The sequence below is a fragment of the Hirundo rustica genome, chromosome 6 (assembly GCF_015227805.2).
Source record: "Hirundo rustica isolate bHirRus1 chromosome 6, bHirRus1.pri.v3, whole genome shotgun sequence".
Lineage (NCBI taxonomy): Eukaryota > Metazoa > Chordata > Aves > Passeriformes > Hirundinidae > Hirundo > Hirundo rustica.
In genome coordinates this window covers 48,728,425-48,751,931 of record NC_053455.1, presented here as the reverse complement: position 1 = coordinate 48,751,931, position 23,507 = coordinate 48,728,425, and the positions used below count along the sequence as shown (strand labels likewise).

The following is a 23,507-nucleotide window of genomic DNA, read 5'->3' as shown; positions in this document are numbered from 1 at the left end:
GGAGCCGGGGCTTGGTTGGCACGGCGCTGTTGGATCACGGGGTGGCCGCGGTGCCCTGGGCGGTCATTTCCCAGCTGGGCCGTGCCGCGCTGTGCCGGGCCAGGCCGGACCGTGCCGCGCTGCCCGTTGCCCGGGTGACGCGACCGTCGGAAGTAGCGTAGGCGGGCGGGGCGAGGCTTCCGGACGCGCTGTTGCATCAGCTCGGGAGCGAGGGCCGGCGGTGGCAGCAGTCGCAGCACCGGGATGGCAGCAGCCGCCAGCGTCGAGCACGGTGGGTGGGCGAGCGGCGCCGCGGGCCCCCGGCGAGGCCGGGCCGAGGCGCGGCCGGGGTTGTCACGGCTCGGCGGGGGCCGGGGTCGCGGCCCCGCCGCTGTCACGGCGGTGGCGGCGGGGCCGCCTCCTCTGCGCGTCCCCTGGGCTCCGCTGGCGCGGGGCGCGCCCGGGGGGGCCCCGGTGTCGCGGAGCCCCGCGCCGGGTGCGCGTCCCGCGGGGTGCGGCTCGCGTTGTGCCTCGCCGCGGGGGTGAGGTTAATGCTGGCGTTCAGCGATTTATGGGGAAAATTCGGAGCTCCTCGTTACCCACGTCTGGGAACAGCTGTCCCCCAGCTCGCTGGGTACCGGGAGATGCTGGGTGAGCTCGGTCCGTGCGCTGCTCAGCGCGTCGTCCGCGCTTTTTTCACCTGTCTCTGTGTCTCCCCTACTGGCTTTCCCAAGCCGTCAGTGTTCTCCCCTGAACTCACGCCTGAACTTTTGGACTTTTACGGACATTTTTTATGGTCGTGTTTTAATGATGGGTTGTGCTGTTCGCTTCCACATGGAAGGAGGGCTAGGGTAGTACTATAATTTTTGCCACTACTGTAGCAAATGGAAACTTGGAATACCAGTCACGCAAGTATGAAATACCATTATGGTATGTAAAGGGTTGGAAATTTCTGACATTCCAGTTAAGGATCTGTAAATACAAATATTTTTGCCCCTTTTTCTGTTACCGAAAGTTACTTTGCTCTTCATTCATCACGTCTAATAGTCTCACTAAAGCGAAACATTTCTTGTCAAGGGATTGGCTTTTTCAGAAGCCTTTTCATTATCTCGGTGGGGGGAAACCCAAGACAGGCTCAGTTCAGGTGCACTTTGAGAGACTCTTTAGTTACTATTTGTTAGGGTATGTTTTTTTTTACTGAAACTACAATTGTTACATTTAGTTTCAGTTCGGGAAAAGTGGAAGTGAAACTTCCAGGGCTCAAAAGACTAGGATTGACAAGCTCTTCCTTAGTGTGGGATACTCCAGTCTTAAAAATCCCTGCTCATCTAAAAGCCTTTTGCTCTTTATTGTGAGTCTTGATAAGTCGTTTGTTTTTCTGTCTTTATGCGGTGTCTGGCAATAGCTGGAATCACTGCATTGGTTTGGTTCTTGTGAAATGTTAATGGAAAAGGAGAACTCATCACCTTGGCTGAGCAGATGGTTGGAATTCCTTTCGAAGGTAGCAGAGTGGGCAGCCTGGATGATAAATGGCCCGTTTGGAGCCTTGTTAATGTTACATTTGTCTTTTGTGGGTTGTCTTCAATTTGTGAAAGCCAAGTTCGATGAGAAATTGCATTTCAAAATGTTCAGAAATGGGTAAGATTTCTTTTTGGAGAATGCCTCTGCAGAATTTGCAGAACATTTACATTCTCATCTAATTATGACTGACAAGGTTAGCAGGTTCAGGGAAGCCCAGGAAACATAATTTTTCCCCGAAGCAAAGTAACTCCTTGGTTTTGTTTAAGCTAGCTAGCTTACTGCCTATTTTATGGCTTTCCTGTATTTACTTTGCTGTCCACACCTTCAAGAAGCAGAGGTTTTAATTTTCAATTTAATAGAAGTTTCAATGAAATTTGATATTGTGGGAGTTATGTGTCTTGATTAAATTTCAAAAGTTATTTTACGTGCAAATAAAATGTAGAAGCTGACCTGTGCTTTTGAGTCTGTGAGCTGCTGCAATCTCAGACAAATTCCCAGTGTCCTTTAATAACCTCTGAAGCACTCCATGCATGGAAAGAAGAATGTGTGACAATTATATCATCCAAAGAGATTGTACACTGGCGGTTATTGTGTGAGAACTGTATTAATTGATGTCTGCCGTGGAATTTTTTTTGAAACAACTTTTTAGTGTTACATTGTTAACATTAATTCTTCTGATTTTTGAAGGTTATTTTGCTACCTCTCCAATACTCACGCTCAATGCTTGTTTCCTCTTGTGTGATATGGTATCTATGGATCATTCTTTTCACATGAGTTAAAATTCAATGTTATGCAACAGCTCTGTAGTACTCTCATGTTTCTGCTGTCAAGGAGACACTTCCTGATGCAATTGAGTAGTAACAACTGTAGTTTTTCTGGTTTGGGGATGGAAAAAAAGTTGCAGTTAGAGAGAGGGGCAATTCCTTAGCCCGTTTTCCTGAAGCAAAAAGGAAAACAGGTCAGATGTACATATATCCATCGGTCCTTCCCCCTCAATACTTTTTGAATCCATTGATTGGTATTAGTTAATCAATTAATTTGAAAGTGGGAAGCTGCCTCGTGCAAACCATTGGCAGACTTAGCAAAGATGGGCTGGGGCTGTGCAGGAGGATGAGGATACTGAAGTGTATGGGAAAATAGGATGCAGCACTTAGGAGGCACCGGGAAATATTTCAGTGGGAGTGTTTAATAAATTGAAGGAATTGCAAGACAGGGGCAACTGAGGATGTAGAATAGAAATCACAGAAAACCAGATTCTGTAGATTTACTATTCTTCTTGAAGTCGTGATATCAATTAAACTGGAATAGACTTTTACGTAGATAGCTGTCACTGATTCCTTTTGCTTGAAAAAAGTGATCCACTGTACACTGCCTTCCAAGTCAGTGTCATCATAGTCATTTGCTCAGCACAGCCTGTGAAACTGATCTGGGACACTGGGAATGGGACAGTGAGCCTGCCAAAAATCATTATAATTTCGAGTATTAATGTCTGTGCCAAGATTGCTCAAAAATTTTGGTTGTTAAGCTTATCAGTGTTCGACTGGTACCAACATTCACAGGCAGTGTTTGCCACCTCTCCTTGCCAAAATTAGCTTGTATGACTGCTGTCGTATTTGTGTGTAAGTTTGGGCAACTTTCCTTTTAGATTGGTTTACAGATGTGGTTGGAAAACATTTATATTGTTTCAGATACACTCACTTGCTTCCCATTAGCAGCCTGATGTGTGAATAATGGTCATAATAACCATAATAACACTTTGCAAATTGAATGTTGTTTTTCCTTGGGAAAAGATATTTTCTTTGAGATAGTTTCATTTCTGCCCAGATCATTCTTGTAATACCTTTTTTTTTGCCTTCTCCTTTATATGTTTCGTGTATACAAAATTCATGTTCAAGGAAGACTTATGTCTTAGGTTTCCACTGTTAATGAACATAACTGTTTCAGACTGTTTCATGTGTATACACATGTGAAATTCTGTGCTGATAAACATCAGTAATTATTTAGGAACATGAAAAGATTATAGTAAAATAAACTGTGTGAGCTGAAGCTGAATCCCATTCAGCTGGGTAAGCCAGCCTGTAAGGTTGAATTATGAACCATTATTTCCTTGGTATTCCTTATTTGTACTGAGCAATTACATGGAAAGGCCTTGACAAGGATTTATACTTTTTATAGAGCTGTCTTCTTTTGTTCACAGATTTTAAATATCTTTTGTAATTTTTGATTTTTAATTTTTTTTGTTAAATCATTGACCTTTTTTATTAGTTCTCCCGATGCATCACTATATCTCATGTATACCCCAAAGAGTTGAATACAAACATGCTTGACATCTAGCTGCCACTTCCCTGTCATCCTGAGTTGCTGCTGGATATTTTAATAATTGATTTCTATATAGAAAATGGTTCATAAAGTTTTAACTGATTATATTTAGAAAAACTTGAATTGCGCCATCCCTGACATCTCTCCTAGCCATCACTTTCCCATCTCCTTTCATTCCTGCCTTTCCAAGAGTTGTGTTCTGTGAGCACCTCCATGCTTTGGGAACTCCTCGTGCAGGAGATATTTGTGCCAGTGTGAGAAGTGACACTTCTGGCTGTGGTCTGTGTTGGGGTTTGGGAGCAGGAACAGATGCTCCCTACTGCCTCTCCCACTTTACTGCATGTGACTTTGGCTTAAATTACCCTGCTGGCTGAATACCAGACAGAATATTGCCTCCATGTTTGTACAGTACTTTGAACACGAACGGAGCTACAAACATTGAATCATTGTAGGACAATGTGAATGCTGGGTTTGCCTAATGGCAGTGCTAGCCCAGTGCCATAACCTGAGTGCTTTGTACCCACTGGCTTGCACAGAACTTGCTCTTCCAGTGAGCATCCCCACCAACTCACAGTGCTTTCCTCTGTGTTCCTGTTTGTCAAGATGAGACATAACTGAACCTGCTTTGTCTATATACCAAAGAAATCATGGAATTAAAAATATTATGAGAGAGGGGCATGATCTGATATCCTTTCTGTTAGTTTGTGTAGATTTTACCCATTTTAAATATTATTCATGTGCGTGAGGAGAGAAGGGGGCATGGGAGAAGTGTGGGAATATACAACAGCAGCTGAAGTTTTGAGTTTCTAGACCAAGTAGGAGGAACTGAGCATCATGTTGGGAGCCTGTGTGCAGGCAACACCCCTGCAAAGATGTAACTACAAGTTCAGTAGGCATATTCACAGCCTTTCCACAATGTATAAAATGAATCATATTTAAATATTGGCAGGATGAGTGTTTTAGCAGCATGGAAAAGAGTGATGGATTAGGTTTGCTCAGTTTCTCCAATTTCGGTAGATTATATTCCTCATGAAAAAGACCTGTGTTTTTGTCCTTACTGCTCTTTGAAAGATGTCTTCAAAAACTTATGGCAGCATGAACATAATCCCGTTAACAGGAAATACAGGAGTTATTTGGTAGCTTGTATTAAATCTTATTTTCTCAAATTTCTTAGCAGGTGCCAGAGCTAATTGACAGGGGGAGATGTATATTATAAGGATATATTTTGGTCATGGGATCTCCTTCTTTTAATGCTGACCAAATGTCCTGTGCCTCTCTTTTCAGCTTCCAGCTACAGTTTTATTCTGAGCATTAGTGAAGAGGAAGCCAGGGTGAAGGCTCTGAACGAGTACCTGAGCACTCGTAGTTATATCCAGGGGTACACATTTTCACATGCAGATGTGGAGGTGTTCAGAAAGTTTTCGGGGCCACCTGTGGACCAGTATATCCATGTTGTCCGGTGGTACAGACACATAGAAGCAATCTATGATGGCAGCAGTGAGAAAAATGAGCCTTGTAAACTTCAAACAAGTGAGTAATATGAAACTGGTGGGCAGGTTATAGATTAGCTGACGTTGTATTGGTTGTCATTGTTGAGAATTCCAAGAAGTTCCCTTTCATACTCTCTTGTACGCCTTAAAATTTACAGTATCAATTTGTATTCAAAGTCATAACATTATTCTTGAATACAGTTACTGTGTAATTGATAGATCCTGACCTACTTAGATGTAAAAGCTTTTATCAATTTTTTTCATGTTAAAATTTTTCAGTGTACAGAATTCAATTATGTATATTTTTTTTAAAAAGCTGGCTATCTTCTGGTTTGTAAAAGAATGTGTGGGTTTGGGCTTTTTCCTGGTAATACCAGGATTTGCCCAGTCTGCTTTTTTCCTTGCAAGGTTAACCAAATAGTTGTCATATAATACAAAAATCCACAATAAAATAAACGGAATACTTCCTCTTATGATTGTTATTAACATTGAACTTCACAAAGAATGTCTGGGGCTCTTTTTTAACCCTGGTAATTTAGGCATGCTGATGGTTTGAGGAAGTATTAACTAGTTCATCTAGGTCACAGTGTAAGCATGGGCAGGCATTTCTGAGAGCTGCATCACTCTCCTGAGTTGTTTCCCAATGAGCTAGTCTAATTTAAATGCTTTATAGTGATATCCTTGCTCAGGGAGTCATGAAATAATGAAAAATAACAACGCAGAGCTGTTGTATAATGCCAGCGATACCTAGAAATGAATGCATGCCTGTCATTCTTGCTGATGGTCATTAACTACTATTACTCCAATGCCATTTTCTCACCTCTCACCATTTGTGTTTTCAATTCCTAACAGACCAGCAGTTAAAGTCAGACTGCTGTGAGTAAATTCTCTGTGTGTTGTGTGTGCCTGCAAATGTTTGATAAGATGCTGGTTATTTCCTTCCAGCAGAGAAGGGATCTCAGCTGCACCCCTGGCTCTGATAGCAGATTTATTCACTAACTGCAGATTGTCTATAGACTTCCATGGATCAGGGTGGAGCAGTAAGAGAAAAAGGTTCCATTTTCCTGACCATGAAATCTTTAATGTTAAATCTCTCCTTCTGAAGGAATATACCTTCATGATTGAAGTATGTGTTTCAGGAGTCCTGCAATGGTGTCCTGCAGCGTTCACCATGAAAGTAACACACAAATTTGCCGTACTTATTAGACCTTGAATACTTCATAGTTGTTGGTTTTTTTGTTTTTTGTTTTTTGGTTTTTTTTTTTTGTGTACCGGAAAAGTCCATGCTGGATTATAGCAAATGGACTTCAGTTCAACCAGGGGAAAGGCTGTAGGCTGGCAGAGGTGTATTTGAGCAGAGTAACCAATATTTTACCAGCCTTTTACTTTGCCCTTGGCATCTGTATAGTGGATAACATATGACACCTAACTCGCAAGCTGAGAAATATGAGGTGCAGCATCTGGGTTTTTCCTTGTGTTCATGTGGTTGTAACTGAAGAAAGATTTACAGATTCATCTTTTATTAGACTAACCCACACAAGGCTTCTTTCCCCGAGGGAAGTGTTGGCCACAGTTAAACATGCCAGAGTAATCTTTGTAAATCAAAGAGTAAACAAATCCATACCTTGGCCTGTGTTATGGAGCGACTGCTCTTGAACTTCAGGTGTTCTGTTCAGGAGTACCTCATGCAAGGAAATGTTTAGAATGGACACATATTTCCATGGATTCATAGCATGGAAATTAAATTAAGTCCCTTTGTGAGGCAGAGTACTACACTTAATATATTTTTTCTTATTTTGGCAGTTACTCAAAAAACCGAGATGAAGAAATGTTTTCCAGTAATGTAAACCGACATGTTTTATACCATGTTTGTTTACATTACTTGAAGGTTTTCAGCCAAAATATGCATATGAAGATACTGAGGGAAACAGAATTAATGAAGAGCACCCTGAGACACAGGATAGGAAAGGAATTTTGTTGTCAAAACAAATAGTTTGTATAATATTTTAATTGCAGTTAAAATGCATACCATGAGAATTCCTAGGGATAGTATTGTGTGTATTAAGCTGGCACACTTGTTGTATTTTTGAATTTCTTGGTCTGTTTTCATTCCTAGTTAATGTGATAATTGGTTTAACGTCATTACAGCTGTAAGCAGCCCAGTACACAGCAAACAGCAGCTCTTTGACAAATCACATGCCCATACTTCTGTCTGAAAAAACCTTATGAGTTTAACAGCTATGTTGCTTCTTACAAATTTAGGAGAAAATAAATGCAAGAATATTGTCAGTAATATTACCCTGGGTTTTATCTACTCACTTTAATGGCAAAATGTAGCCTCTTGTTGAACTGGAACATATTTGTGGTAAATGAGTGTGTTCAGAAACATCTTGTGTGCGTAACAACAATGCATGATAAAATGCTGTGGTTCTTTCTAAGCCTTTCTGTCAGCTCTCCCTCTCACCCTGAGTGCACAAGCTCTGTCAATATTGGCTCTAGAGACTGCCTCTGGACTCTGGAGATATTTTGCAAATTGTGAGATCTGTGATGTGCCATGACAGTAGAATCAATGGTGTTGCAGATAGCCCAGGACTGACATAACACTTCATTAATGATTCACTGTATTTCAAAACTCATAGTAATAGTTTTCCTGAATCTCATGCTCTTACATTTGTACCCTCTTCCTCACTGCTACTTGGATCAAAAGCTAATAGGAATGGCAAGGTAGAGAGCAGAAAATAAACTAGATTGAAACAATTTACTTTGGTTTTGGTGGCTTTGTAGAAGGCTCTAACAGAAGTAGCTGCGTTACTAGGATTGAAGTTGCTTTCTCCGTTTAGATGTGGGGGTTTTTTTCTTCTGAAATAATGATGTGATAAGGAGGAAATGTTATATTGCACATCTGTTTGTGGAAAGTGTCTTTTCAGTTTTCTTTAAACTACCTTTTCTCCTAGGTAAAGGCAAACGTGTGCAGCCCCCCTGGTCTCCCCCTGAAGGAACAAAACATTCCAGGCTGTGCCTCTATAACAGCCTGACTCGAAGTAAGGTGAGTAAATGAAAGGAAAGTGGAGATTTCCTTAGAAACACAAATAGAGCAGTCATCAAATCCTTGCTTCTGAAGTTTTTTCCCTGTCAATAGGCAGGTCTCTGGGTTATATTTTGTGGGATGTTAATAAGCACGGGCCAGGAACTCTGCCAGTCAATTGCATTTGCTGGGCAAGTGTAATACTATATGCACTAATATATATACACACTACAAATATGTGTCTCTGTGCATATTGCATAATATTCAGTTCCCAGTTTCAAGTTCTCATGCATAATAGCCAGGCATTCAGCTGTAATACATGTAAGCATAGGCAGTGTGAGCAGACTAAAATTGCAGTTTCTTTATTCAGGTGTGTCTGTGTCAAAAAAGGTGCACTGATTATACAGTTGTAATATAAAAAGTGTGAAATTTCTTGTGGTCTTTTTTGAAAGTCCTTTGGGAAAGAGAAAATATGAAGAATATTAATTTTAAATGGGCTGTAGTGTTCAAGTATCTGTGAACTGATTATAGGGTGTTACCTTTTTCAATGCAAAAGAAAACTTTTATAGTTTGAATAGTGCTCTGCTTAGTCCAGATTGTTGTAACCTGATATCTTGATTGATGAGAATGCATAGAACATAAGCAGCCACACCCCATTACCTTTCTTACATGATAAAGCTAGTGATGATATTTACTTAAGGTAAAGTTGGGAATGGAGTAACTATTGTTTTTTTGTATTAATAATCCATGTTTTCACGTTCTAATCTCCAAATGGGTTGTTACTGGCCTGAGGTCATGTCTTCAATTTCTTCTGACCATTGTATCTTCCCTTTCAATTAAGGAAGTATTTCAGCCTCAGAATGGAAAAAAAGTCTTGTGGTATTGCTGTGGTCCTACAGTTTATGATGCTTCTCACATGGGACATGCCAGGTACTGCATTCCTTACTATGATATAAGTGATAACAGTGCCTAGTGGAAGCAAAAGATTATTAGAAGAAGATATTATTTACAGGAGTGTATTACTAGAAAATGGTCTCTTTTGACTCAATGCTTGCAATTTAAGATTAAAAGCATGTTGTAATATTTTATCATTTGTGGGGTTAAAAACTTAGAAATAGATGGGGGCAAAGTAAAACTGCTGCACAGTTATTGATTGAGGTTAAAATGGTTTGTGCACAGGATAGATACAGGTGTTTACTAAAAACACCCCTGTATCTTTTTTGGTTTAGGTCCTACATCTCATTTGATATCCTGAGAAGAGTCTTGAGGGATTATTTTAAATACGACGTTTTCTATTGTATGAATATTACAGATATTGATGATAAGGTAAGTTTGTTTTTTTTTTTTTTAATTGCAATCTAAAATGCTCAACTTTTAGACTGGAAGTCAGAGAGTCACATGTAATTGCCACGTGATAAGCCAAGATAAATCTTACACTTATTGACTGAGACATACATTTTATGCACAAAGACATTGATTTTCTCAGTTTTGTAGCACTCCTGTGGTAGCAAACCCTATACTGTTGTATAATAATGAATGTTGTCACAAATAACGAAGACTAAGTATTTTAAAGAAATAATTCACTTTATTTGCCTGTTGAGGTAATTAATTGACTCTGCTGAGGTACTTCATTAACTGTGTATGGTGTGTTTGATTTGTATTATTGCACATAATTCCTGTAGCTTGTTAAATGTATAGGGAAATGCCTTTGGTACAGAATAGATTTTCTGCACTTTGTATAACTATGTGTCACTTCACAGAAATATTTCCATGTTTCTGATTTGTAGATCATCAAGAGAGCAAGACAAAATTACCTTTTTGAACAATATAGAGAGAACAAATCAACACCAGATCAGCTACTTGAAGATGTTAGAACTGCCTCAGCGGTGGGTGAAGTAATCTCTTGCTTGTGCTTTAGGTTCTGACTCAGTAATGTAGGAAAGCATCTAAAGAATGCTTCAGACTTTGCTACCTCCTTAAACTTTCTGCTTCTTTTACTTCTGGTACTGCACACGTTAGAAGTGTTACTTGAACTGCACATCAGTTTGATTGTTTTAGAATTGACAAATTCTTTAAAAGGCATCCCTGATTTCTGTGATCTTAGCACTTATTTGTGAGTGCATGTATTGCTCAAACAGCATTTGGATGTTTGTGTGTTAGAATTCAAGCTTTTAAAATAATCATTTAAAGGAGATATATGGTGGTCTGTCCGTAACCTTTTAAAGCTTGGGAGGTTTCCCTTTTGTACCATTGGTGACCTTGGAAAGAAAAGGCTTGACAGCTTTAAGGATTTAATAAATTGTGTATTCAGGACTGAAGATGACGGAAGGTGATTCTCTGGCAATTTTTAGAACTACACATCACAAATTATCATTCTGATGAATTCAGGCCTGGGAATAGGAGGCCTGGAAATTTTGCCCAGCTATCTTTGCCTGACATACTCCCTAAACATTGCATTTAATCTCTCCCTGTTTCACATTAAAGCTTGTCCTTTTCAAATTCGTGGTAATCAGCTGTGCAATTAGGGTGATCAACTACATAGAAAATTAAAACAGCAGTAATGATGATGATGATGTAGTGATTGATGAAGTCTTTCTGAAAAAATTAATTTGGATGTAAACTAAAATCTTGTGATTGCATTTTTATTTCTGATGAGGAGCATATTTTATGTTTCAGTAGCTGAGGTCTAAGCTTCTTCTGTGGCATAATGTCTTATTCATCACTAGCAAGTGTGGGGGTTCTTTTGAGAGAACAGGCTACCGTCAATGGCAAAAGGCAGAATCTGCTCTTTGTCTGGGGGGGGGGCGGGAATAATAGCTTTATTTAGTCCAGAGCTCCTTTAGCTCCTTCCCTGTCCCCTTCCCAAGCAAAAGAGGCCATCCCGCCTCCATCCCAGGGCTTTTTCCCAGGGGGGAGAGGCCCAGAGACAGGGACAAGCCACTCCCCAATCAGGGACAAAGTGGGAATGGAACAGAGTTGGGTTACATTCCAGTGTGGGGCATGGGCACTGCTGAGCAGGGACAGACCACGTGATACAGGTTCCAGGGAACAGAAGAAACATTACAAAGCCCAATATGAAAATGAAACACAATATAAACCAAATTAATGCACTGCAACAAGCAAGGTACTATGTGGCTAAGATAATATTCCGTTTATGGAGCATAGTACTACTGTACTGCAGCTGGCTTTCTAATTTTTTTATGTTTAATTGTAGTCTTTTTCAGTTAAACTAAATGAAACAACAGACCCAGATAAAAAGCAATTGTTGGAAAGAATTCAAAATACAGTGAAGTCTGCTTTTGACCCTCTACAAGAAGCTGTCCAAGCAAAGCTCTCTGCTGAAGAGATCAACAAATGTCAGGAGGTAAGTTTGAGCTCCTTTTTATATTTGGTTTATAATTGTTAGAAGGTTTAAAAATAATTTGTACCTCGTAGGAATTCCATGAGACATTATGGAACCTTTAATTCATAAAAAGAGGAATTGTGGGACTGAGAACTTTTTAGTACTTTGCATTCAGTACAGGTAATTTGTTTCTTCAGTTCAACTACAGAGTTTTTGGATGCTGTTTTTATCAACTACTTTTTTTTTTTTAGCCTTTCCAATGAGGATTTTGCTCTTGCATGTATTTAGACTTTCTCTTTGACTTTTTTGTCTTGATGAATTAGCTTCATTATAGGTTACTGAACATGCATTTCTGATGTTCCAATACTGGTGGCAGTTTTCCACACAAGTTTTTCTGTCTCTGATCAGAGAGGAAAATACCTCCCACAAACTTGTGCTCGGGATTATTTTTATTAAAAACAATTACATTTAGTGACAAATAATCATATTGAATTTATTGGGCTTTAGCTCTGTCCCAGTAATCAAAGTCAATCAGCATAACCATTTTTAGTAGTTATTGTCCTCTAATAAATTTATTTCCATTTTAATTTTCTCTTGCTTTCAGATTATTTGTGATAAGTACTATGTGGTACATGTCTCTGTGCTCCCTTCTTGAGAAGACCCTGTCTCTAAATTATGGATTTTTTTTTTAAAGGCCCAGCTATTCTAATATCAAGTGCTTTTATAAAAATGTATACTGACCTAATGAAATTTTAAGAAAACCTAAAATCTAAGCAATCATACTTTCTGCATTATATCCTAGTGTCAGAAATAGAAAGGCTTTAATATAAGACTAAAAGGTATCCTTGCTGATGTCCAAATTAGTCTTTGAGACACTTTTTAGCAATGTGCACAGTAAGGCTTCTGTTAGATTATCAGTAGCAGTGGGGGAACAGAAAATGTAATAAAACTGCAGGTCCCATCTGGTGTTTACAACATAAATTCCAGATGCCTATTTAAGTGATCCGTATCAAAACAGATACCACTTAACAGTTTATCTCTCTTGCTCTGGTTGTTTCATCTGTAGCTATGAAGGGCAAGATGATAAAAATGTGGTATAAACCTGGATTACTCTGTATTTGCAACTGTTTCATTGCAAATGTCTTATTCCTTCTGCAAACTTCTCTCTATTCAGCATGAGATCCTTCTGCACAATTTAAACAGGGCAAGTCTTGGATCAGTTGCTCTTATCACTGTTGTTTTCTAGACACTGTTGGAAGAAGCCAAAGATTTGCTGTCTGACTGGTTGGACACAAAATTTGGCAGTCAGGTGACTGACAATTCCATATTCTCAAAGCTCCCCAAATTCTGGGAAGGGGAATTTCATAAAGATATGGAAGCACTCAACGTAAGTAAATTAACTGTTTTCTCCTCTAAAAATGTACGTGCCATGCCTTATAGTATGAAGAAGACAATTTAGCTCCTTCCTAGCTATCAATAATCTCATATTTCAACCTTATTGATAAAGTAATTCCTTTAATATTAATAGGTAGTTATTAACAGAGCATCTGCTCTGTTTCCATCCCAGCAGTCTTAAATCTGTTGTGCCTGTTGCACATCACTTAATTGGTGATCAGGTTTGATCTGTGCTTTCCATGCCATCCCCGTGGTGTAACATGGGCAAATAATAATGAACTGCTCCAGAAGTTTGAGCTGGAATCTGTTGGCTGCACAAGAGATCCCTGCTAACCTCAGCATTTAAACTGACTACTTAAGAGTCTTCAGCCATTAAGAAATTATGTGATGGTAACCATCAAGAAGAGATTTGTCTGTTACAGATGAAATGCTGTGTCACAGGAAGTGGTTCAGGTCAGTGAAGGTTGGTTTATTTACCTTGAAATCAGAGGGATTTGCTGCTTTTTCTGTCAGAAGAGCTGGCATCCTCTTAAAGGCTGAGGAAAAAGTGGCCACAGCCCATTGTTTCAGAGCAGAAAGCTTGAAATAGGAGTGTTAGATTTTATTATCACTTACTTTTGAGCAAAATTGTAACCAATACATAACATGTATGTTTAGTGCATATTTCCATATATATATAATTCTACTTTTTATCTCTAGGTTTTACCTCCAGATGTTTTAACACGGGTTAGTGAATATGTGCCAGAGATTGTGGATTTTGTGAAGAAGATTGTGGATAATGGTTATGGGTAAGTTTGCTACTGGATGCCACAAAGATTGCTTTCAGCATTTAGCTGTGAGCTGTTTTCTCTGTTTTCATCTGCAACAGTCTGGTCTTTGCCAGAAGCAGTTTTTCATCAAATAAAGAAATTTCATGTTTCTTTGCAAAAGAGCTGTTATTTTTCACCTGATGTGCTTCTTATGATGTACTATAGGGTGAAATCCGTGTTCATTAAAATAAAGTTAAAGTCCCATTCACTTGAACTGTGTTTGATTCCTGGTCTTCATCAAAAGTTGACATGTGACAGTTAGAAATCAGTTGCAAATAACATAAATTTTTAAAAATGATAGTTCTTGTGACTGTTTCCTGACACCTCTCAAAAGCTTAACAATAGCTGCTGTTTTCTCTTCAATTAATTTTGCTATAACTGTCCAAATCTTCATATGGTAATGCCTTAAAACTTAGGCTCATATGACCTAAGTCATATTTACAATACTGAGCAGTACCATAATGTGAGTGGAGTTACTAGAAAACTTATGGCAGTGATTTTGGGGATAAGATTCAGTTAAGCTGTGGTAGAAATTTAGCTAAATAATGATCTTTAACTTTCCAGGTATGTGTCCAATGGATCCGTATACTTTGATACTATGAAGTTTGATGCCAGTGAAAAACACTCCTATGCTAAGTTGGTGCCTGAAGCTGTAGGTGATCAGAAAGCTCTTCAAGAGGGTGAAGGTAAAGACTTGCTCAAGTTGCCGAAGAAACTAATGAGGTGTCGGTCTCTTCAAATGATTTTACTGATGTTTGGATCAGTCACAGTCAGAGCTTAATGATTTACCTGCTGCACATCCTTTACCAATTTCTTTTCCAGTTTTGTAGCTTGAGCCAGTACTTTCCTGAAAGTTTTTAATTGGAAAATGCCGAGAAATGGTTTGGGGCTGCTTTTTGTTTGTTTGTGGGTTTTTGGGTTTTTTTGGTCAGAATTGTAAATAACTCAGTCATTTGGCCATAGGCCTGTTATTTGCCTGTCCATCTGGCTCAGAGTAGGAGCAAAGACTTGAACCTGGGTCTTCCACATGGCAGGCAGAAGTTCTCCACATCAGACTGGGGTTATTTCATGACAAATATTTGGGTTTCCCTTTCATACTGAGAACTCTTATTTTAACTTTGTTGTGTTGAACCAAATCCAAATATAGATTTTTTTGAATAGAGCTATAGCAGAGGATTAATTTAAAATGCTCAGTAAATGGGACTCATTAGTTATCTGCTCCTAAAGTTGTACAGTTTTAGCAAAGCATGCAGAAAGTCTATAAAAAACAATATTAATATTTTAATAATTTTATATAACACTCATACCAGATGAAATCAGGACACTCAGAGCAGTAGGTAACAGAAGAATAAATGTAGCTATTGAACAAATATCAACCCTTCTGTGCAGCAGCTGAGATTAGGGGAAGAAATATTCTATGATCATATTGTATTTGCAGATTAAGAAAATCATTATCTAAGTTTAGATCCATCTAACTTTGGAATGCATTGAATCTGCAGTCTTACTTGTCTCTGAGTATGGGTTTTTCTTTCTGTATTTCTTTTTCTATAACTGCAATATTGGAGGTGTGCTTGGTGAGAGAATGTAGATGAATCTCATGTCAAAACTTAGAAAGCAGTGCAACTGATACTTTTCAGAGACTTATCAACCACACATTAACCAAAACCCCAAAGGATTATCGAGGTTAATAATGAGGATTTTTGAGGGTTCAAGGATTTGGGGGTTTGTGTTTTGGGGTTTTTTTTTTGTTTGTTTGTTGGTTTTTTTGGTTTGTGGGTTTTTTGGTTTTTTTTTTTTATTCTTTTGATGTGAGATACAGCAAGGCAAAAAAACAGTAATGCTGGTGTAAAACATATACATTTACATTTTCTCTTTTGAAAGGTGACCTGAGTATCTCAGCTGATCGCTTAAGTGAGAAGCATTCTCCAAATGATTTTGCTTTGTGGAAGTCCTCCAAGCCAGGAGAGCCCTCATGGGACTCTCCATGGGGAAAGGTAAGGAAAGACATTATAATCAGGATTTGGATTTTCTTCACTTATTTAAATAGCATAGTTACACAAGTTTGTTTTTTTTTTTGTCTCACCTCATACTAACACTGTATAAATTGTGGAGATTATGTATTCAGTCATAAGATTCTGTGTTTAATGTTCATTTAATAATCTAGAATGTGTATCAGTCTGTTTGATACATTTTAAGCAGAAGTTTGCACACAGGCTCAGCATGGCTGTTACTTGTCCTTTGTCCTCTGTTAATTGACAAGCTTTACCTGCAGCAAATTCTGTTTCCTTTTTTTGCCCTCGTGATCAAAAATATTAATGTAGCTTTTAAAAGAAGAGTAAGCAAGACAATCAGAACATTACAGATGTATTGCCAGGTTGTATCTTTAAATGAAACAATTTCCTTTTGTGAAGCTGAGACTGCGAATCTTTTTTTTCTCGAATCTTTTTTTCTCTTAGTAACAGCATGAGGGAATGAAACGGAGGCAGAAGAGGAAGACAATTTCTTGCAACCAAGTAATGCCTTTGTGTTAACAGGGTCGTCCAGGTTGGCACATTGAATGTTCTGCGATGGGTGGATCTGTTCTAGGAGAGTCGATGGACATTCATGGAGGAGGCTTTGATCTCCGATTTCCTCACCATGACAATGAACTGGCACAGTCTGAGGTGAACGAACTGACCTTTTCTACAGTGATAAAGCAACATGCTTTGCTTTGACTGCAACTTACACAAATCCATAATTCCGTTTTTTAAACTCGATTTGTGTTTTGTGTAAACACAAGTTTTGGTTCTCGGGATTTTATTCTCTAAGTTTTCCTACTTCATGATATGTGTGTAAACAGTGTTGGGTCTTTGGGTTTGTTTTTTCCCTGCAGGCATACTTCGAAAATGATCACTGGGTTCGGTATTTTCTGCATACTGGTCACTTAACAATTGCTGGCTGTAAAATGTCCAAATCTTTGAAGAATTTCATTACTATAAAAGATGCCCTGAAGAAACACACAGGTAAAAATTATTTTGGAATGGGAATTTTTTGGAGGTACTTTTGTGTAGTGACTGCGATAATTTTTTTATTCAGAGTAACTTCAGGTGTCTTTCTTCTTTGCTAGCTTTAGAACAGCTTCCTTGTCCTTCTGATCCTTCTTGGTAATTATCAGTATGGACGATAGTGGTTTTGCTTTTTTGGTGGATGTAGTTATAGTAAGAACTTTAAAGATTATGTTCTTAGCCACTGGCAGTATTGGAGTCCATGAAAATGTTTTAGCTTATAAAACCTTTCCTTCTTTATTTTAAACCTCCTACTAGCACGACAGTTACGGCTGGCTTTCCTCATGCACTCTTGGAAGGATACACTGGATTATTCAAATAATACCATGGAGTCAGCTATTCAATATGAGAAGTTTATGAATGTAAGTAAGTTTTACATTTCTTCTCCAATCTTTATGTTGCCATGTATGTTTCAAGGAATAGAACTCAAAGGATATGTAGGCCATATTCTCACACACTGGGTTTGCCTTCTGAATTCATCAGGTGGGATTGCACAGTGCTCATTTAGCTACCATCAAACTCTCAAGTCCTGTAAATTCCACAGACTGCTACATTTCTCTGCATCTGGGTACTCTCTCCAAGTTTTGACATCTCTGAGCAGTTTGGCACTTACACACAAGATCAATTTCTCAGTTGCTTATAGAAATCAGTCCAACAGACACACTCGAACTTTTCTACCAGGTCAGACTCTACACAAATGTAGCCAAAGGGGAAGAAGGAATATTGTTCCCACCACAGACAATATTTGTCTCCTCACCACAAGCATTGAGCCTTTGCCTCTGTGCCTTGCAGGTGTGTAAGACAATTCCTGTCCCTGGTTAGTTTGGAGCCATAATTTAAACTGACATTTCCCACAAGAACATTGTACAGCATTTTGAGATTGTTGATCTTGGCCTCTTCAGCTGAAGCTCTTCTGCTTTTTTATGTAAAATGTTTGGTTTGTGCCACGGATTAGGTTAAAACGATTTTTTACTGAGCTGGATGCCCATTTATAACATATCTTTCCTATAAAGCCATTTTATTCTTCAGCTTCCAATGCTAGCAACATACTTTAAAATCTGTCATAAGAACTGTTGCCTAAACATTTTTAAAAGTTTTTTTGTGTGAGCAGCTTGGTGTTAGAATATCATAGGGTTTCATGTAGTTACAGAGCAAGAGACAGAAATTAATTGCGGTCCAACTGTGATTGACAGAGTTATGCAAAATGATTTTATTGTGTTTTATTGTCTTGAGAGACATCATTAGATCCTGGCTGAAACAGTATTGAACCCATAAAGTTTAGGAGTCTCATTAAGAAATAATGCCCTTTCATAGTAAGTATTGGTTATGTGTCATTGAAACTGACTTCTAGCTATATTCTTCTTTTACAGGAGTTCTTTTTGAATGTGAAGGATATTCTTAGAGCTCCCACTGATGTGACAGGCCAGTTTCAGAAATGGGAAAATCAAGAAGTAGAGCTGAACAAAAAGTGAGTGGAGCACTCCTACTTCTCTCTGAATTGTGTTGCTTCATGTTTAATTCTTTTTTCATTACAATATCACTTACATTGTGTATAGTGATATTTATTTCTGTAACATTCCCACTTAACATCCCAATTTTTCACAAACAATCATTTTCATCTTGGGACAGCTTTATGAAGTATAGATGGAATTGTTAATTTCCCTTTTGTTTGTATTAAGTACACTGGCATGCCTCATTGCCATATTTGTGAAGGAAAAAAACTTTTTTGTTAGATAGCTCTCATTTTCTTCACTATTGAAATTTTGTCTTCTCTCTGAGAAGTAACCAATAATTCACAGTTGGCTACAACTGGAAAAACAGTATTTTACATATTTCTAACTATAGTAAGCTATCTGAGACAAACAGAAGTTAATTGACTTGACTAAAACCACAAAAGATACGAGGGCCAGTATTTGAAAATACGTTTTTGAGACAGTGATATTAATTTTGCAGTCTTTTAACTTTTATAACAAAACTACCATTATTATTTGTAAAGCAAACAGCTTCCTAAATTACGTCTGTTTTGTCTGAAATTTAAAACAGAAGCCTCTTACCTTGCAGTGCTAAAATTGTTTCCTCGTTCAGTTCACTGTTGTGGTCCTTAATGTTACAATTGAAGGATTAAGTGCAGATGTTTCTGTGTAGTGATATGCTCTGAAAATTTTATCCTCAATTTGAGGTTGGTGGAGATAAGCCCTTTTTTTGAAAAGGTGGGAGATAATAAGTAGTAGAGAGGTCAACAGGAAGGGATAAAGCAGTGGGAAGAATAGAAGATATGTTTCATGGATATTTGGTCTTGTCTCCTTTCTTCTACCACTTCTTTTTCTTGGAAAAAGTACATTGTTTGAAACAATAAAACCTTTTTGTGATAAAATGGTACTTAATATAATGTATTGTTTATTATACCTACTAATATGTCGCTAACATGACAAAGGTTTGCATGAATTTATTCCTTTTATCTACTTGTAATATCTTCATAACAATTCACTTTGCATTAACTTCCAAATTGGTGCTCCTTCCTGGAAAGATACTCTACAGAGAACTTGGCTGATACACAGGAACAGGAGAGCAATACAGTAAAAACAAAAAAAGTAAGGCCAAGAAGATATTAAATAAGCAATTTATACTGCTTAAAAATAAAAACTTGCATGAAAAGGCCAGTTGCTGAAAAGTTGTTTGATGTAATTTGGTTGGATAGTTGTTGCCAATTAGATTATCCTGCCTGCCTTTGTCCATAGCAGTGAAACAGCAGCATCATGATAATGCCTTTTTTCTTGCTTATCTGTTTTTCCTTCAAATCTAAACTATGACCAGCAAAAAGTTATCTTACTTCTAGTTCCCCTTACTCTTCTAACAGACTCTTCAGAGTATGTTGCAGGGATTTTGGCATGTGTAGTTAAACAGACTCTTCTTCTTCTCAGTTTTTACGAGAAGAAAGCAGCAATTCATGAAGCACTGTGTGACAATATTGACACCCGCTCTGTCTTAGAAGAAATGCGCTCTTTAGTCAGCCAGAGTAACTCCTATATTGCAGCAAAGAAATCTTCCAGACAGATGCCAAACAGACTTCTTTTAGAAAACATCAGCTTCTATCTCACTCAAATGCTAAAGGTATGTAACAGCAAGGAGTAATGTTGCTATTGCACTGTGCAGCTATAACTTGTATTTTCAAGTATGGAGGGATCTTTGTTTAAATCTTACAGGAAACTAGAGATCTTCCACATATCCCCCAGCCAAAACAATGCCAAACTGCAACGTGTGCTGCAGCAGGAACCATTTTGAGTCCTCCATGTTACATTATGTTTTCAGCTAATGTTTTGTTGAATAGTGAAGAGCCCGTAATAAGTTCAAGAAAAATTAGATAGTAGAAAAAAAAATGAAGTCAGAATGACAAATCTGACAGCTTTAAAGCTAAATCTAAAAGCCACTGCTTTGTATGGTGTGTCAATTACAAATCAGAACATCGTCTTGATGTTGTGAATTCTGGTTTAAATGAGAACTATTCAAAAGCCTACTATATATGATTTTGCTTAGTTTTCACATACCTGTGAATTGATATATACAATCTTTTCTTTTTCCTTGACCAGATTTTTGGTGCCATAGAAAGCGATGATGCAATTGGTTTTCCTGTTGGAGGAACTAATCAAAACATAAATGTAAGTGAAGGACAAAACGCACTCAACAAAATTACTCTGTATCCTTTGAGAGCTTAGGTTAAAGGGGTGGCATTACTGATATGTATGTAGCTGAATTGCTTTTTTTTGCTTTTAACTTTTGAATCTGATGTAATTAATTGGCCTTGGAAGCAGGATTTTTTTTTTATAAGAGTTGGGGTTTTTATAGGTTTGTTTGATTTAATGACAGACAATTTGTATAGCAACCAGAAAAAGAATTATCTTGCCTTCTGAATGATGAGTCTGTTTCCTAAACCACATGTGAACTACAGGCAGCACATGCTACAGTCTAAAGACTCATTACAAGTATTTGTATGCTAAGTAGTTTCAAAAATGTAATTATACTGATTAAACTTCTTTGTGGTACACCAGAAAGCAGCCTGGAGGCAGCTGGGGTTTTATCCACATTTCAGTCTCTTCTTCTGATCTCAGTTGCAGCCACAGTTTTTATGTGGCTTTCAAAGGCTGTTTTGCTTTAGTCACTCAGCAATTCTGTGGCAATGCAGAATTTTTCTGGAAATACCTGAGTGGTACCTGATGAAAGTGCTGAAGGGCTCTAGAATAACTGGAACATTTTCTGAGGCAGGCAGGAGAAATAACTCCATGTGAAAGCTGTCAACACTGTTCGTGCCAAAAATCTCTTGTGGACACATCTGTGCTGTTTTTCATGTAGTTTTCTGCAATAAAGATGTGACCATGCACCTTTCTGTTCCTCCTTAGAAGGAATAAATGAAACATTTCTGATTAAAAAAAAAAAAAGCTTTTTATTCATCAAAGGAATTGGCAAGTTTGCTTGTGGTTGGAAGAATGGGAATGAACATTCAACTGATGATTGTCAATGCAAATACTTATATTTGTGTGCTGTGAAAATTTCCATTAATGATACAATAAGGAAGATATTCAGTATTGACTACAAAGCCCATCAATAGTCATTTTTTAATTAAGCTCAGAATTATTTTGAATTTCAGAAGAAAGGTAGTATTTTAACACTTGCCTTTCTAAGGAAAATGAAAATTAAATGTATATTTAACACTTCAGGCAGTGTTCCCAATAGATATGTTTAATGGAAGGATTGGTGATAGCTTGAAACTAGGTCCTTTCACGCCTATAAAATAACACTGCCAAGGGTAGTAGAGTGAGAAGAATCTTGTGCAGAAAAAAACCAAAACCAACATGTGCTAACACATGTTGTTGTCCACAAAAATTGGATTTGTTACCCATGTGCAACAAGCCAGTAACTACACCCTCAAGAGCGACATTGTTTATTTGTTTCAGAGTTGTGCAAACCTGGGTACTCTCGGTGGTATTCCACAAATCAAGCACACCAACTATCAAAACTTTTTACTATTTATGCATTTTAGCAAAAAAAGCAACTAGTGTTCATTGGCTGCAAGTTACATAATTCTCTTAATAATTTGTATTTTATCCTCTCTTGGTTAGTAATTTTCCTGTGCTAATTAGTCTGCATTCTCAGTCTTTCTGTTGAGTCAGTGTGTTCCTTGGGTTGGTGGTCTCTGTGTTGGTGTTTGAAATTACCTTTTACCCAGTGGGAGCTGATTCAGTGCAGTTGGCTGAGTTGGCTTTATAAGTTTCTTCGTTACCTTGGGAGTTCTGCCAAGTGTCCTTGTGTCCTGTAAATTCTTTGTGGCATTCTTTGTGTCCACTATCAGTGGTCCATCCTTCTCCCCAAGTTTTGTTAAGCTCCCCTAAGGTCAAAGATCATTGTAGCATGTCCAGCCCTAAACCTTAACAATGCAATTCTGCCAACAAGTAGTTTGTTTTTCTAACGCCTGGACATCACACAGAGCTTGCTTGTTAGCTTCTGTCAGTTTCAAGGATTAAATCTCCTTTTTTGTTGATTAGGCTTGAAAGGATACAAAAATCAAACACTAAAGAACATCCTTGCTGAAGAAAGTTTTACACATTCCACATTTTGCAACACTTTTAGCACAGTTGTCAGAAGAATCTTGTGCTAACGATTTTTACACTCAAGAAGCTTTTGTTTTTATTGCCCAGGTCATTACTGGTCTTAGGCATTATAATATAAAAATGCATATCACAAATGTTTTGGCTGTTTCATTAAATATTTTACTGTCTTTCAGTCCTCCAGGCAAATTCTTATTTTTCTTAGCACAAATTAAAGGAGGTGAACTTCCAAAGTTCAAAAACTTCTCATTAATTATGGAAGGCTGTGGGTCAAGCCAGTTGTTTCCTTGTTTAAATTAGAGATGAAAGAACCAACTGAGTCAATATCTCCAAAAAGGCATAATCCAGTTCACAAGTGCTAAAAGAAAAACTAGCTTAATTACCATGGGTCAGTAATTTACTTGAAAAGTGGATATAAGAGATTGGAAGTCAGAAAACCTCAGTTCCATAATATCATTTTCCAAGTGAATTCAGCATTTCTCTCAAGTTAGTTATTGAGGAAATAAATGCTTTCCCTATGCTACTTTATTTGCATAAAGGTACTTCCAGTGCAGAGGGGGAACCGAGATGTGACTGTTACTCACTTTCCAGAGTCTGTTCCTTGGACCACACTTGTCAGCACCGGATCTGATTATGAAGCTGATTGCAGTGTTCACATTTATAAAAAGTTTTAGCAGAGCTCCTTGGTTCTTCTCGTAGGGACACTTTTACAGCAGGACAGACTATCTCGTCCCTTAATTGCACAAAAATTTGTCAAGAAGATTAAACAGACAGGAAAGACGTGTAGAAATTGTAGAGGAGACAAAAGTTTGCAATTTTTTTCCTCTCCCCCACCCTCCAAAGTAATGAAACTTTTAATTTAGGCTTTCCCCTGAGGGCCTGGCTTTACCTCTTGGTATTCCGGAGAAGTGTTGGCAGACACTGATGTGTAGTTGGTTTTGTTCACTAACTGCTTGCTGCTGCTATTCGCTGCCATTGAAAC

At 38.2% G+C, this 23,507-nt stretch overlaps 1 protein-coding gene across 2 annotated transcripts in view; it reads left to right on the top strand.

Moving 5' to 3' along the window:
* Positions 1-160: 160 nt before the first annotated feature.
* CARS1 (cysteinyl-tRNA synthetase 1) overlaps positions 161-23,507 on the top strand; it is a 33,763-nt gene continuing 10,416 nt past the window's right edge. The window contains exons 1-17 of one of the 2 annotated variants that reach the window (XM_040067379.2): positions 161-271; positions 5,104-5,349; positions 8,264-8,355; positions 9,176-9,264; positions 9,564-9,660; positions 10,122-10,220; positions 11,549-11,698; positions 12,924-13,064; positions 13,772-13,860; positions 14,446-14,567; positions 15,763-15,875; positions 16,416-16,544; positions 16,754-16,883; positions 17,184-17,287; positions 18,296-18,393; positions 19,847-20,036; positions 20,513-20,581. In XM_040067379.2, coding sequence (XP_039923313.1) covers positions 244-271; positions 5,104-5,349; positions 8,264-8,355; positions 9,176-9,264; positions 9,564-9,660; positions 10,122-10,220; positions 11,549-11,698; positions 12,924-13,064; positions 13,772-13,860; positions 14,446-14,567; positions 15,763-15,875; positions 16,416-16,544; positions 16,754-16,883; positions 17,184-17,287; positions 18,296-18,393; positions 19,847-20,036; positions 20,513-20,581 — 1,986 coding nt within the window. In that variant the 5' untranslated portion in view covers positions 161-243. The remainder of the gene's footprint in view (positions 272-5,103; positions 5,350-8,263; positions 8,356-9,175; positions 9,265-9,563; positions 9,661-10,121; positions 10,221-11,548; positions 11,699-12,923; positions 13,065-13,771; positions 13,861-14,445; positions 14,568-15,762; positions 15,876-16,415; positions 16,545-16,753; positions 16,884-17,183; positions 17,288-18,295; positions 18,394-19,846; positions 20,037-20,512; positions 20,582-23,507) is intronic. The other variant, XM_040067380.1, reaches the window with a different exon arrangement.